Genomic DNA, 15,761 nt, shown 5'->3' with positions numbered 1-15,761 from the left:
CATTTACTCATGAATCGTGAGGATATAGTTTCAAATTTCCCAGCGGTTTATCACATTTGGGGTAGTGGTAAACGCTGTTCATGAAATGCTTTCTCAAGTAGACATTTGATGTTGAGACCACCTCTGCTAAAATAAAAAGATAGTGAGTTCAAATTTCATCTTTTTCAAAAGGATATTATCACATCTTAGTGAATATTGAGAATATTTTTTTTATCTCATTTCTATTGATAACTGCCACTGCAAAGTGGAGCAATATTCAACACTATGTATATAGTCTAGATGAATTCAGTATAGTGTAGGATTCTACGATGTTGTGATTCTTACATGTTTAGTTCAAGTGATAAGAGACTGCTTAGTATTGTATGAGCAATTGTAAGGCAAGGCCCCTTTTGAGGGCTAGATTCAAAATGGTATAGTGAAGTCTCTGAAACTGTTTTTTCTCAAACTTTTTATAAAATATTAAATTGATTTTAAAATCATACATCTATTTTAAATATATGTCTGATCATCATTAAATTAATATTTTTTGAATTTTTTATCATTTTATTATCATTTCTACTATTTTGTAATTTGATACTTCTTCTCATTATGTCACAATCATTAATCAAAGACAAAGTGTTTTTTGAATCTCAAGACATTCAATATCAGATATAGTTCAATCAATATTATTCATCATTTAAAAATGAATTCTCTCAATAATCATTACACTCTTTCAATGATCTAGATAATGAATATAAGATTTCAAATAATGATTTAACAAATTTTGAGTTTATTGATACTTCTTCAGAATTTAAAATCATTGATATCAATACTTTATCAGTTTATTTACAATCAAATATTTGTGATTCTGTAATAGGAGCAACGGAGATATCTATATTAGGAAATAGATACGTGGCGATAGATACGTGGCGATGGCAATATTATCTATATAATGCTCGCTGATATCCGTGGATTTTAGGAGATCAGCGATTAGCTTTGAAAAATGGAGATTGCTTACTTTTAATATCCTTTATGTGTACTTCACACTACTCTTGTAATTACTCTTATAGCCCATCTCTTACATATATGATTGATTTAAAAATTGTTGAAAATTTCAAAAATTGTTGAAAGATTTCAGAAATTGTTGAAAGATTTCAGAAATTATTAAAAAATTTCAGAAGTTATTAAAAGATTTCAAAAGTTATTAAAAGATTTTAGATATTGTTAGAAATTAATATATTATATGAAATGATTAAAAGTTATATGAAGTTGACAGAAGTTGTTAGAAGTTGTTGAATATCATTAAAAAATATTAAAAATTATTAAAAAATACATTCAATGCTTTAATTAGAGCTACTGATGATCAGATATATGTTTTGATGATAAAATCAAGATATTGAATGATTAAACATGAAAATGATTGAAAAATTAGCAAATCATTTCTATATTCAAAATCAGAGTAACAGTTTTCAATACAATATTTCATACTCACAATATATGTATTTTTGAATAAAAATTAGTTCAATTGATAGAAAATTGGAAAATTAATCCTTCAAGAGGGTAGAAAAATCATCTATAAGTGAGGTTGTACAGTGATTCTATCTCAAACATTATGGTTGAAGCAAATCATTCCTGTGTTGCTAACAAACTAGAACTGTTTTTTCTCAGACACTCCGCGAAGAGTTTGCTGAGGATGTCCCATTTAGGTTTAGTGTATGCCTCTTGACAGTTGATTGGCTCAGATGTTAGCAGGACTTGGCAGTAGTTTGGATCGGGTTAGCTCGAAGTGGAGTGGCTGAGTTTTACTGAGATAAGGATCGATCACGTTCTCCTCAGATCCACGTCTTGAATACAGAAGCGATGCTGCCTCCAATACCAGATCCCACAGCACTGCTTTCACATGGGGTTGGAGCCTGTGAGCACATTTTTGGCCTCGCTTCGGCCTCGCTTCGGCCTCGACTTCTGACACGATGCAGCGTCCGCGATAATATGTAAGCCGTCATCGTGTCGTGGAAAACATCATGGATCTTTCGCCTCGTTTACACGGGGCATCGGACCTGGCTTCGAGGATGCAAACTCCTCTCGAGCAACTCTCCCCGTCCCTTGATAGTCTTGAGGAACGTCATATCCGGGCCGTTGTGATACTGCTATGGCCATACTCGTCTGCCACGAAGCAATTTAGCTTGCTCCTTTCGGAGCCAGATTTCCGACTCAGAGACAGAAAGGGCCAGGTCAGGGTCAGTTTCCGAGGTATGAGTGCGAAAGCGGTGGCAGAATCACAAGTTAGCATTGGGGATACTGTGATTTTGAGTCTTGACGGTGCACGGTTTCAGAATCATGACGCGGAAATTTGTACCCCAGGAAAGAATATTGATTGGGTTCTTGCATTTTCGAACGGGGTGCGGCTTGAGGTAATTCTATTTTAATCCATATAATTCCGAGCAGAGAATGCAAAAATTGGACATTTGTCAACTCATATATATCTTTAGGTATACCGCGATTCCGAGCTGTTTGCAACTGTCAAGGTTGAAGCTTCTCGGGACGATCACCCACATATTAATGGCACAATCCCAGCAACTCCCAATCGATCACCCTCAACACCACAAACAGAAACGAACGGACAACCTACTGGCTTGGGTACAGAAAATTGGGCTTCACCTGCATTTTCGCAGAAGTTCAGTAGGTCCTTTGGTTCCCTTCCAAATTCGGCAATCAATCCACTCGAAGAAGAGGATGGGTATATCTGGGGTAAGGGGAGGAAACGGACGAAATTCGGTAGGCCAAGCAGTGAATGGATTTTTGTCGATACGTCGCCCAGTCCCCCGCCGGCTGCTGCGGATGGATGGGAAGATGAAGCCCTTGAACTGGACGAGGACCAACAAGATGCTACAGTGGAGGGACATTTTTCCCAAGGCGATACCGTTCCCAATTCTCAAACGACTGTTCATATGGATGATAGAGTCCACGGAAATGAGGCTACGGAGATTTCGGAGCCACTGAAGCAGCTATTGCAATCCTCAAGTATGGACGATACCTTTACACACTCTCAAACCGAGTATCCGACCGCCATATCTTCTCAGAACTCAAGCCGGGATATTTCACATTCACAGCAACCGACCATAACACCTTTAACTTCGTTTGGCAATTCGTTTGAACAAGAACAACCAGTAGTCAATCTTGAGCGTGCTGCTACACCACCAGTGCCAAAATCAGCTCCTATGGTTCCTGTCGGCTCTTCTCTTGAAACGCTATTCTCAAATGCAAGTTACAATCTACCACGATCCAGCAGCCCAACGTCGAGCCTGTTTCATGGACACGACACTACCTCCTGCCAACTTGTTACACCAAACATAAGTGGTCAAACTGGCGATGAAGCAGGATTTCAAGATGAGGCTACAGTAACAACGCCTGGGGACGTACATCGTATGGCTGTTCCTTGTGCTGATAAAATCGACGGTCCCTTATCTTCAACACCTGTCTATGGCCTTAGTAAACAACGCCAGTTTGATCAGGAAACCTCCGAGCCTGAAAATGTGGTTGACGAATATCTAGTACGAAGAATGCGCTCGCGGCTTGAAGAAGACCCTGAAGGACATGAGGATGAGAAACATGCAGATATATTCGAAGAGGATGTAAGCGGAAAACTGGATGAAGATCTAGAGGAAGAGTTGATGGAGTTGGAGGAAGAAATGGAAGAGCGAATCGAGGAGGAGGCTGGGAATGAGGATGAAGAGCAGGAAGAAAACGAAAACTACGAGGAGCAGGAGCTAGCCGAAGAGGAACGGGACGAATACATGGAAATACACTCTGGCGATGAAATGGAAAGTGGCGCCTATGAATACTCACCACAACTCGAATCTGAAGAGGAGTATGAAAGTTCGCGGCTTGAGATGGATGAGGATGCCTTTCCACCGAGACCGACTTATCTTGCTGTTCCCCGTGCTACGCCAGAAATAATCGTTTTGGATAGTGATGACGAAAGTCAGGCCTCCGCTGGTATTACATCTGCTCCACAGCATGTGGATATCCACAGTCCGGATGTTCCATTGACATCAGGCGATATTAAACGGACAAACTTATCGCAACAGGACTTTACTACTGTTGGTTCCCAACCTCAGATTGGATTTGGTGAGAGTCCACGACTAGAAGCGGGAGATTCCGCGGCGGAAACAGAGATGCTTGTGCAAGATTTTACTCCCCAAAATCTTGGAAATGCCTCTAGGTTCGATGAGACTCCTCGGCAAGCAAAGATTGGTTACGTAGCTGAAACAGCACTTCACATTGAGACAAATTCTGTGGTGGTCAATGGTAAAGGCGAAGATACCGGCCATAAACCTGAAGACCTAAACGAGTACCGCCATGCAAGCCCTTCCTTCTCAGGTTTCATGTCTGATGAGGAACCAGAAACTAAGCTCGCTCTGACCAATGAAATTGCTATTGATCCTCAACTATACCTGCCTGGAACCCGGAGGAGCTCAGTGACTGATTCCGATCCCCGGAGTAGCGTTGATCACGGACTACCTCACGGCAAAGTTGCTGATGTTGATGGTACGAATGAGCCCAGGATTTCATTAGCACCGGATTCGGAAAGCCAACTTGTTACACCTATAAAAGCTGGGCAATATTCAGATATTCTGTCCTCGATTCCGTCGTCGGACTCTCATCCAACTGAAGATGAGCTCGTTGCTTTTCAACTATTTTGTGACATGGAGGAGCAAATTCGCGATACTAGCCCAGAAACGCCCGACCTGGTTAATGGGCCATCACTCCCCATTCCACACTCTCCTGAGAAGCAAGCACCAAGGATTCTAGAAAATGTTGGCATCGATAATACCACAAAGTATGATGCACAAAAGAAGGAGGAGATGGAGCATGCCGATGCAATTCGAAATGCTCCGATTGAATCACCTACCATATTTCAACCGAATACCAATGCTATTGGCCTTCGTAGCCGCCTATCGTATTTCTCTCCTTTGTCCACTCTCGCTGATAGTTTCAACAAGATGACAGATACCATATCCGTAGTTATCTCATGTTCGAAAATATCACGGTCGCGGAGTGGACCCCGGGAGTATTATACGACACTACATCTCACAGAACCTTCTATGTCTGGCATAACTGTATGTGCCCAAATCTTCCGACGCACGAAATCATCGCTCCCCATCGCAAAAAAAGGGGATGTAATCCTCCTTCGTGATTTTAAAGTTCAGAGCATGGACCACAAAATGATGCTTCTCAGCATGGCTTCTAGTGCGTGGGCCGTCTTCTCTAAGGGAGGCGATACGAATGTGCAGATGAATGGGCCTCCTGTTGAATTTGGCACAGAGGAGCGTGAATACATTGCTTCTCTACGGCAATGGTATCAGGACGAAGGGGAGCAGCTTGCGGCGAAATACGAGTACTTGGAAATGACACGCGGCAGTGCTGGGACAAGCATTTCTATCTCCAGTGCATCTAGTAGCAGCCCAAACGGAGGCAGGGGGAGCATTTTCAAGAAATTTGCGCGGTCGAAGAAGCCGAGACATCGTCGGATTACTATTCATGAATTGCGGGATGGGCAGCGGTATGCAGAGGTTGGTTCGCCGGCAGATAAGGAGACGATTCACGAGCTAAGGGATGGTACTGTTTATGCCAATTTGTGATGAAGCATTGATTTTCTTGCGTACATTTAGAGCGAATGTTTTTTCTTTGGGTATGAAGCTGGACCACGCCTGCTTTGCTCAACTTTGACAAAATATTTCATTATAATTCTGCATGACTTTGGAGTCATAAAATGGTTTACATTGGATTATTACTAGACTACAGGATGGATCATTATTCTTAGTAGGCATTTTCTTGACAAGATTTGCTGCTTTCCCTTTTTCTCCTTGCCCGCCAGGTCACATGATCGGCAGTAATGTTCCTAAAGCGGCTACTCTACTCCGTACCTTAGTTGGGTTCAAAAAGCGATAAATTATTATTTCTTCTCCTTCTTTCTTTTTTCCCCTTCAACGAGACCAACTCAAATCATCACCAGGTTAGCAACTTCCATGACCTTTCCGAGGTTTTTCTTTCAACTGCTCTGGCGATTCCGATGAGTGTGTCGAGATCGATCAAATCCCACTTCTAAAACCATCATCACGAGGGCTCCGCAAGGGGCTGCCATGATGCGGTGATGACCTGAAAGATGGGACAATCGTCGCATTGGGGGCTTGTAATATTATGTCTCAACTTTCTAGACGGATTTATATGTTGATAGTTTCTATTGGCGGAAGGTCGACATTGGACCAACCCGCTACTACCCGCCTCATCTGCCACCAGGGAGAGTTAGAATTTGCTCACTGTGAGTTTCCGACTTGTTTCCTTCCTTCCTTGCCCCAGAAGCATGTGTGCGTCGTTCTCCAGTAATGAGGATACTTGACAGCTCTGGTAATCCGAAGTACTCAACCGCGCAACTACACTCGGGCAAACATCTTATGTTATGATCGTAACATCGATTCCCGAGCCGCTGATTGAGTTTGAGGCAACACGGCAAAGTCTGACTTGATGTCCTGGAGAACACAATCATTACGGAATGGAATGGGCGGGAGTGACCCTCGTCCGATTTTTGGCACAGGCTAACATTTTCTCGGTGCTAGCTAGATTCGCTCGTTGTGCTCGCATGAAATAATGAAATTTTCCCAAGCCAAACGGAACTAACAATTCAAATTCCAAGCAACAGAACTTAAGATCCCTACGGCAAATTATACCTCCATATACTGAACATAAATACAACTTGCTGAGAAATAACGTTTCAATCTGCAGTAATTCAAATTTCATAATCATAACTGATAGTTTTTTTTTTTTTTTTTTTTTTTTTTTTGCCGGGATCTCCTTAAACTGGAGCTGTTTAAATAATCGAATTATTAATCAATCACCAAACTTGTGTTGGGGGTTTGGATTGGTTCGCCCCCTCTCTACCAGGTGTGAGAGAGCTCTTTTGCCTAGTGGCCTAACAACTTCGACCTTTTGTACACAACACAATCTCTGATGGTCAGTCGACGTCTCCCATAGTAGCTTTTAGATAACAATGCATGAGAAGGGTAATGGGTATTCCAAGCCAGAGCGCCGGTCGTTTTTGCCTAGTTAACGTAATCAACCACCTAGTTATACAAGCAGCGATTGAAGATTTGAACTTGCAGTTGGTTCCTAATCACACTACAACTGCAAAAAAATATAGAATCAGCTGATACACAAGTCAAGAAGATGAGTGCACGGTGTTATAACAACCTCCAAGTGTCAAGAAAGAAGAGCAATCGTCTATCCACTGCAAAAATCTTTCAAATTTGCCAGAAGAACAGCTCCTTTTTCATATCAATTGATTGACAGATCACAGTTTCCCTTGTACATCTCAAATCCTTCATAATCTCATTGTTGAGATTCTAAAAGTGTCTGTTGAAGTCAACTGAGTGACAAGATTCTATCAATGTCATAAGAATGTAATCAAGTCAATTTATCTGCTAAATATCAATCAAAAAACACAAAAATGCAGACAATTCAACATATTTCAAATATTATTTTGATTTTGTAATAGATTTATTACTACTACTATTTTTTTACTTATATTATAAAATTTAATGATTATTTTGCTGATCTTGTTTAATCTGACAGCTGCAGATAAAAATTGCACAATACAATATTGAATCTGACAATATTTATAACTTCAATGAAAAAAAAATTTCTATTAGAACTCATTTACACTTTCAAATATATTGTATTGATTACCACTCTCAAATTTGAATGTGTGATAAATGTCAGTCAGAATGGCAGTTGAGAATTTATTATATTATTTATTATAATTTATATTGATGAAACTGCTCTCTCATCTGCTCTCATATATTAAGAAGAATCAAGAAATATGCAAGATATTTGATTGAAAAATTTTGATAGTGAAAAAAATCAGATCTACTTTGCTGCTTCAGAAAATAAATGAAATAATGATGAATATGAATTAACATAATTAAAAAAGATCTTTAAATCTTTTACAAGAAAAAAAACCAGATGTGAATACAGACTTCTTATATTAAATAATCATTCATTTCATGTTAATATAACATTTATCAATTATGTGAAGTGAAATTAAATTCTACTTGCTATTCTATGTACCTCCCCACTCTACACACTGATTACAGTCATTAGATATTGAAATATTTGAATCATTGAGCAAATCATACTTCAGGCAATTGAATGAACAAATGAGAACTGAAATAGAATTTATATATATTATAAAAAGAACTTTTTGACAGCTATTCTATTTTGTATGATATGAGACATTTATATTTTCAAATATTGCATCTGCATTCATCACTGCTGGCCTACATTTATTTGATCTGAAATGGGTTTTTAAAAAGCTTGCAATATAGCCTTGCACCCTCTTAGATATGCAATATAAATCAAGAATATTTATTTTTATTGTTGATATATAAAAAATGATTAAACAAATCAAACAACAGCAATGTTGAATATTTAATGATTTCAATCAACTGATCTGTGTGGGTGAAAATCTTGCTCTTGATAAAGAGATTTTTATAATAAAGAACAGGTAGCTACAGTAAGCTCTTAATCAAGAAAGAAGATGTTGTAAATATGACAAAGTCTTGAAATTGCTAGATTCTTCAAATTCATTATTAACATAGTTCTTTTCACTGACAAAGATGCAGCACATCTATGAGTAAATGGCAGCTTTTGAAGGTGTCAAAAAAAATGAGCAGGCTTGTAAGAAGAATGCCAAATTGCAACACATTATTCTTAAGAAGCAGAAGAAGACAGATATCATGAAGTAGCAGATGCAATGAGATGCTGCTCATCAGGCAGTAAAGCAGTAAAAAGAGATGGATAAGGCTGCAAGAGCTGCTCAACAGCAGATTGAAAAGGAGTTAAAAGATGCAAGAAAAATTCAAAAGCAAAAAGAGAGAGAAGAATGAGCTGCTGTACAGCTGCAATCACAGTTGAATAAGGAAAAGATTGAAGAATTCAAAAATCACCTTTCTAATTGAGAAATCAGATTTTTGATTTTGCAAAGAGTGGCTAAATTGTATTTTCAGAGCTTTGCCAGTGTGCCTACAGATCCGCTGTCAGAGGGATTTGATAATATTGCAATCTCTACTGATTTGATGACTGCCTGTGTCAGAAGTGATATATCATATCTCAGATTCTACTGATTACATTAACAAGGATCTTCTATTGTGTGTCGGAACTAACAAAGTCCGAATATTGTCCCAATTACTGAATATCAATAAAAATAATTGAATTGCTTCTAACTCTGATAATTACATGACAATTAGGCAGTATTTATAAGAAAAGCCATGCTCAAATATACACAAGAGATAGCACTGAGAATCAGTGGGGCATTGCTTGATTTCATCAAGTAAGATGTTCCAGATTTCAAGTTGCTATAGAATCCTTGATAATCAAACTTACCAAGTTCTATAGAACTTACTAAGTGCTTGACATTGTGACAATATCGGAAACCGGATGGATGTTCTGATAAGATATCAGCACTGCCCCTATCATATGTTCAAGCATCTTCTTTCTTATAAATACTGCCTAGATATCATGTAATTACTGGAGTTAATAGAAGAAATTCAATTATTCTTTTGATATTCAGTATTTGGGTCAATATTCGGACTTTATCTAGTTCCGACAGCCTGCTTACTGAATCTGCCTCCACCCAAGATTTCATGTTCTGGGCGAGTTATTAAGCCAAACAAACGTCTACAAGATTAGCTATATATTTTTGTATGTAATTCTATGTATTTATTTTCATCATATAATATTTTATCTTAAAATTTAATTGCGTTGTTGAGATATCGTTGAGATGATTCCATCATAGTAGTGGCGAAATGGCGAGCGTTAGGTGGTTGATTAATTACGTTATGTTTCCATCCTTTCTATTGGCGCGGCATGCATCTTCCTAACCTTGTTTACCCTATTTCCATCAATTGCTTTTCCATGGAGGATCTTCCATGGCAAACCCGCATCTATTTCACCCGTTGACCGGATCCTACGAGCAGCACCTTTGATAGGTAAACCTTGTCAATGCATTGATTCATACACAGAATGGGATTGTGTTTTGCCGGTCAGGGTCAGCTAAGATGATGCCATGCAGATGGACACAACGACTTTCCATTCTTTATTCGAGCCTTTTACAAAAATGATATATATCAGAAAAACATGTCCGATGATATGGACCAGGCCAAGTGGACTTCCCACGTTTGCGAATGGGTGGGCTGCGAGGCCAGTTCTGGAGTGCTTATATTCCGTGGTAAGATATATATTGTTGCAGCTTGGCGACTACATCCAATAACTGACATCCAAGCCCTCTCTAGCCCCAAAAATTCCAATAACTTCTCAGGCAATGCTTACCCAGAGATTGTCCACGATACCATCCAACAAATAGACCTCGTCCACCGTCTTGCAAAGCAATTCCCACAACATATACGGTTCGTCTACTCCGCGGAAGATGTATGGAACAATTTCGCCAAGTCCGATGCGATATCCAGCTTCATTGGCGTTGAGGGCCTGCACCAAATTGGTAACAGCGCCAGCATCATGCGCATGTATCATCAACTTGGCGTTCGCTATGTGACCCTTACCCACAGCTGTCACAACAAATATGCCGACAGCGCAACCCCAGAATTACCGCTCCATAACGGTCTGTCACCAGCAGGAGAAGTCATGGTTCGCGAAATGAACAGGCTGGGGATGATCGTAGACCTGGCGCATGTGAGCAGTAATACAATGCGCCATGCGCTTAGGGTTTCTTCGGCGCCGGTGATTTACTCCCACTCATCAATACATGCTAAGTGTGCGCATCCGCGGAATGTGCCTGATGATGTGCTTTTGGCGTTGAAGCGGAATGGCGGTGTGGTTATGATTACTTTTTTCCCGGAGTATACACGCTGCGATGGCAAGGGAAACGCGTCCTTGTCGGATGTTGCGGACCATATTCAGTACGCGGGGGAATTGATCGGGTATGCACATCTTGGGCTTGGAGCGGATTTCGACGGAATGTTTAATACGGTGGAAGGACTAGAAGACGTGTCGAAGTATCCGGATCTTATTGCAGAGTTGCTGCGACGCGGGGTGTCTGAGAAGGATCTGATAGGGATTGTGGGGGCGAATGTCCTAAGGGTGTTGAAAGAGGTTGAGGTTGAAGCTAAGCGACTGGAAAATGTTAAGTCTTTGCAGGATAACATCATGAATCTGATTTAACGGGTTCTTGGTTATGTTTCCTGGAGCTGGAGGGTCTAAAAATGGGGACCAATCTTGAAAATCAACCTAGGACGGGAATTTTATCTGGTTGACATCTTAAAATATATATACATTATAACGTCTCACTACTTGCTAAACGGCATAGAATGACGCATGCGACAAGAGCCCGAGGCTGGAGGCGTATCTTTCCGTTGCTCCAATATTTGTCTAACTATACTATCATTATTACCCAGCCAACCCCTCTCACGTCGAACTCGAGACGTCTTGTTACATTGCATTTCATTCATGTTATGAAATATGGAGTGCCTTGTCACGAAAATGGCCGCAACGACGTGCATTAACGAATTCCAATTTACAACCTGATCCTCCCAGCCTTTAGCGCCTCCCACTGATCTATCTCGAAAGGAGTATACCTGCTCCCATCAGGCTGAAGCCAAAACAAACCGTCACTCGTGCCGTTTTCCTTGATCTTATCCAGGTCAATTCCCTGAGCCCTCAGCTTTCCCTTCCGCAACTTCATCGTCCCGGTTGTCTCAAAACCCGGTACAACACGCACGAAAATGGGGACTGCATATCGAGGCAACACGCCTATCACATACTTAGTCAATGCGCCAAAGTCGAACGAGTCAGCCGTCACGCCTTCCGCCAGCACTATGGCTGCACAGCCAGCCCGAGCGTCTGTATAAAGAACTTACACACCATATACGTTTGTTTCGTCGATGTTGTCAAATTTCCCAAGCACATCGCTGACTTCGTTCGTGCTCACATTTTCGCTCTTCCATCGGAATGTATCTCCCAGACGGTCCACGAAGTATAGACAACCATCCGGGTCTTAGCGCATCATATCCCCGGACCGAAACCACATATCTCCCTTTTGAAACACGCCGCGGATCTTCCGTTTCTGGCCCCTTTTTTTGAAGTATCCAACGAACGCGGCATCGGGTGCTGCGGGATCTATTTTGTAGAGTGTTTCGCCCGGCTCGCCATCTTCGCATGCAATGGCGAAACCCATCCTTACCCCTTTGGATTTCCTCAGTTACGACATCGATTTTCACCCGCTTTTCGTTGCTGCCATTCACCCATTTCCAATAAAGGCCACGTACGCCGATGGCCCCAAGTCCAAAGTCTCCTTTATTGGCGTTGAAACTTGATGATACCCCATCAGTGGCTGCGTATAGTTCGTTTATGGTTTCAATACCAAATCGCTCACGAAAAACACTCCAAACATCTGGCCGCATGCCATTTCCTCATGCAATTTTCACGTTGTGTTTTTTATCCAGGGGCGAATGCGGTGTATTAACGAGATACCAGCACAGTTCACCAACGTACTAAATAATCTCCGCCTGCGATTCACAAACCTCTGGCCAGAAGGTCTTGTGGCTAAACTTCCGGCTGAGAACCACAGTTGAACCGGCGAATATTGATGGATTGATGCAAAGTCCGTGAGCTGCGCCGTGGTAAAGTGGTAAACACGTATACATCTACTTGCCAGGTTTAAGGTCAAGGTATTTACACACTGCCCTAGCCGTGGTGAGTTCTCTCCGTCGAATCAAATTAGTGGCCTTGGGTAAACCGGTTGTACCTAAACATCAACGATCAGTCGACGGAATTGAATGATCATGTGGGTTACCTAGGCCCTACTCGAGGTGTATATCAATGCCGCTAGATCCTCTGTTCCAATGCCCGCGCGTCTTGAATCTGGGGTGGGTATTTTATCTTTGAACGAACTCATCAATTCCGAATCATAATATATCGTCTGAGTATTCGCCTCTTTCAACTCTTCCTCGCAAACCTGGACCAAATGTTCAGTTCCTCGATCAGCCAGCAAATACCTTGCACCGCACAACTTCACACAGTGCACCAGCGGTGCGGCTGTAAGGTTACAATTGATAAATGACAGACAAGCAGCTATAGACTCCAGCCCAAACCACAGAAGGAGATATTCAGGCGAATTCCCACCGTCCAGAGCAACAAGCTCGCCCCGCTCAACTCCTAAATCCTTCACTAACCAGTCTCCCACCCCGTGTACGTCCTCGAAAAACTGCTTGTAGCTCCAGGAGCGGCCTTCGAAGATAACGAATATGTTGTCCTGATTCTTCCCTCGCGCATGAGCCTCAAGGACATGGTACATGAGAGTTTTGTCCTGTTTCCAGCACTCTGTGAGAAATTGCACAGCATCTTTTGCTTGGGCGGCAATTGACCCTCCAGAGAGGTCATGTCGGAGTAGGTATTTGGCATCGAGATAAGCGGCTGCGGCCAGCGTTCCGGCTACGGAAGCGGCGAATTTTGTTACTACGTTGGAGCACCCGTTCCGTGAGCACAGGATTAGAAAAATCATATATGAATATTAGCTTACAAGGCATGATAAACTTTGTTTACGTCATTACAGTTGTTTGCACGATTGTGAGTCTCAAAAGTTAGAAGACACCGCTTAACAAGACAGGCTGGAGGCAGCGAAGTAAGTGTAAGTCTCTGGCTGGCAATTGCTTCTTCGGCTACCCTTTCAGCGAAAACAAGAGGAGCTATAAAGTCGGGTATGTTAAAACGAAATAATTCTCTACTTCCCTCCTTGCTCCAACTCCTTATATTCATTTAGATGGAACATCTTGAGTGGTAGCTCGGCTGAATGGCTTACCATCCCAAGGCCAAACAAAGGCCAAACGGTTACAATCACTCTAGACCGATACATTGGTCTAACAATATGAACATAACTTTGTCAGTGATGGCAGCTTGGTCGAGCTCAAGGTCCTCTCATCCATCGCCATTTACCGAGGCAAATGAAAGGGGAAGCTTTGGGGCAATTATCTGTACTCCTATAGCTAAAGGTTGTACAAACAAAAAACGCCTCCTCAGTGATGAGGTTCTCGACCATCCCCGTATGCTTTTGTCTGCACCTTACTAGTCACCAATTTCCAAGGCTCGTTTGTTGCTAGTGAGCGGATACCGCTTCTAAGATTATGGAGTTGTTCGTTAATCTGGCTCGGCGGAGGAGTGAGGGGAAATAATGAATAAATGTAAGCCGAGGAATATGTCTTCTCCTGGAGCGGAGAATGTATCCACTTCTATTGGAAAGGCAAAGCACTTTCTTATTGCTGAGTAGGTATTATTGCTTTGGTATTTCGAACTCCGGGGATAGTAGATGTATTTGAGAGGCTCGACGCCCTCGCCATATCAGAGTATGTTTTAGGGGGACAAGGTTCCCGTATTCAAAATGCATAGTGTCATCACATGGAAAGTATGGGTTTCTTTACGGAAAACAAATTCCCAAATTCATGACCAAACCTCAACACCATCAAGTAGTTCCCTGCTTGATACACATCATTCTTCCCCGTTGATCATATTTGCTGGGACTCTGATAACTGTGGGCCTCAAAAGAGCAACCTCTCCAAGGGACGGAAAGCTTGCCGAAATAGATATTGTGAGACCTGCAGGTCTTAGCTTAGACTGACAATCGCCAGTCTCCTGTAGCCTCCTTGCAAGGTTGTTATCGTTCTACTGCGAAAAGAGGAAATGTCATCTGTCACCATCTATATATATATTTCCTTTTTGCTATTCTTTTTTCTCTTTTCTTCGGCTCAAGGAGTGTAGGAAGTCTAACGCGGGATGGTTTCGGATTGGATTCCGCTACAGCCTCGCATAGTTACAAGGGGCGCAATTAGTAATCACAGGAGGACTTTACTGTGTTCGCAGGACCCTAATACAATGGGATAGACCTGATTTATACAAGTTAACCGCCCCAAAATTTGGGTTGTGAATGTCACCACGCCATCATTTTCTCTGTTTGAATTCTAATCGATTAAAAAAAAGTATATATCTTTGATCTATCATGGCCAAGCTCAAGTTTTGGTTTATGCCTGGCAGCTGCTCTCTAGCTCCGCACATCCTCTTGCGCGAGCTAGGTTTAGACGTGGAAACCATCCATGTCACAGACCTGTCCCCAAGCGGTTTGGGAGCCATTAATCCCAAGCGGCGTGTCCCTGTCCTCTCCATTGACGGTGAGATCATCACAGAAGTGCCGGCAATCCTGACCGCGTTCGCTCAGCTCGGATCTCCAGATCGTAAGCTACTCGGCAAAACACACATCGAAACCACCAGAGTGTACTAGTGGATGAATTGGCTCTCTGGCCAGTTGCACGGAATTGGATATGGTGGGCCCTGGAGGCCTGAACGATATTCGGATAATTCCAATGCGTTGGAGAGCATTAAGGTAAAGGGAAAATTGAATATAATAGCTGCCTGTGAGTTAACCGAGAGTAGGATAGAGCGGTTGCATGCGATTGGAGATTCATTTACGGTTGTGGATCTGTATTTGTTAGTTTTCTATCGGTGGGGAATAGCTATTGAGCTGGAGATTGAGAAGGATTTCCCGAAATATACAACTTTGATCGCAAATTTGGTGAAGAGAGACGCCGTTGTTGAGACGTTGGAGGAGGTGAAGTTGCCTCCACTGTTTGCGCCGAAGGTCTGAGGGCAGGTAGTTTTCATTGCATAATTTCTTCCTCCCCCCCCTACCCCCCTCGGTTTGGTTGTTTTTTTTTTTTTTTTTCTTC

General features: G+C 41.9%; 4 protein-coding genes across 4 annotated transcripts; 3 read left to right on the top strand and 1 right to left on the bottom strand.

The window, feature by feature from the left end:
- Positions 1 to 2,000: 2,000 nt before the first annotated feature.
- Positions 2,001 to 5,621, top strand: HCAG_00528 (predicted protein; the record flags this gene model as incomplete). The annotated part of the gene is made up of 3 exons (XM_001543432.1): positions 2,001 to 2,390; positions 2,469 to 4,527; positions 4,555 to 5,621. The coding sequence occupies 3 exons, from the start codon at positions 2,001 to 2,003 to the stop codon at positions 5,619 to 5,621; spliced, it is 3,516 nt and encodes a 1,171-aa protein (XP_001543482.1).
- A 4,549-nt stretch (positions 5,622 to 10,170) lies between these two features.
- HCAG_00527 (conserved hypothetical protein) lies at positions 10,171 to 11,211 on the top strand (the record flags this gene model as incomplete). The annotated part of the gene is made up of 2 exons (XM_001543431.1): positions 10,171 to 10,261; positions 10,316 to 11,211. 2 exons carry the CDS (start codon positions 10,171 to 10,173, stop codon positions 11,209 to 11,211), a joined length of 987 nt encoding a protein of 328 aa, XP_001543481.1.
- A 352-nt stretch (positions 11,212 to 11,563) lies between these two features.
- HCAG_00526 (predicted protein) lies at positions 11,564 to 14,083 on the bottom strand (the record flags this gene model as incomplete). Its single annotated transcript, XM_001543430.1, has 7 exons — positions 11,564 to 11,799; positions 11,911 to 12,003; positions 12,230 to 12,379; positions 12,541 to 12,732; positions 12,940 to 13,503; positions 13,847 to 13,886; positions 14,048 to 14,083. 7 exons carry the CDS (start codon positions 14,081 to 14,083, stop codon positions 11,564 to 11,566), a joined length of 1,311 nt encoding a protein of 436 aa, XP_001543480.1.
- A 954-nt stretch (positions 14,084 to 15,037) lies between these two features.
- On the top strand, positions 15,038 to 15,679 carry HCAG_00525 (predicted protein; the record flags this gene model as incomplete). Its single annotated transcript, XM_001543429.1, has 2 exons — positions 15,038 to 15,269; positions 15,474 to 15,679. 2 exons carry the CDS (start codon positions 15,038 to 15,040, stop codon positions 15,677 to 15,679), a joined length of 438 nt encoding a protein of 145 aa, XP_001543479.1.
- Positions 15,680 to 15,761: the final 82 nt, after the last annotated feature.

The sequence above is a fragment of the Histoplasma capsulatum genome, genomic scaffold (assembly GCF_000149585.1).
Source record: "Histoplasma capsulatum NAm1 scaffold_1 genomic scaffold, whole genome shotgun sequence".
In the NCBI taxonomy this organism is placed as follows: Eukaryota; Fungi; Ascomycota; class Eurotiomycetes; order Onygenales; family Ajellomycetaceae; genus Histoplasma; species Histoplasma mississippiense.
Note: the sequence above shows the minus strand (reverse complement) of the source record. Positions and strands in the feature narration are given on the sequence as shown.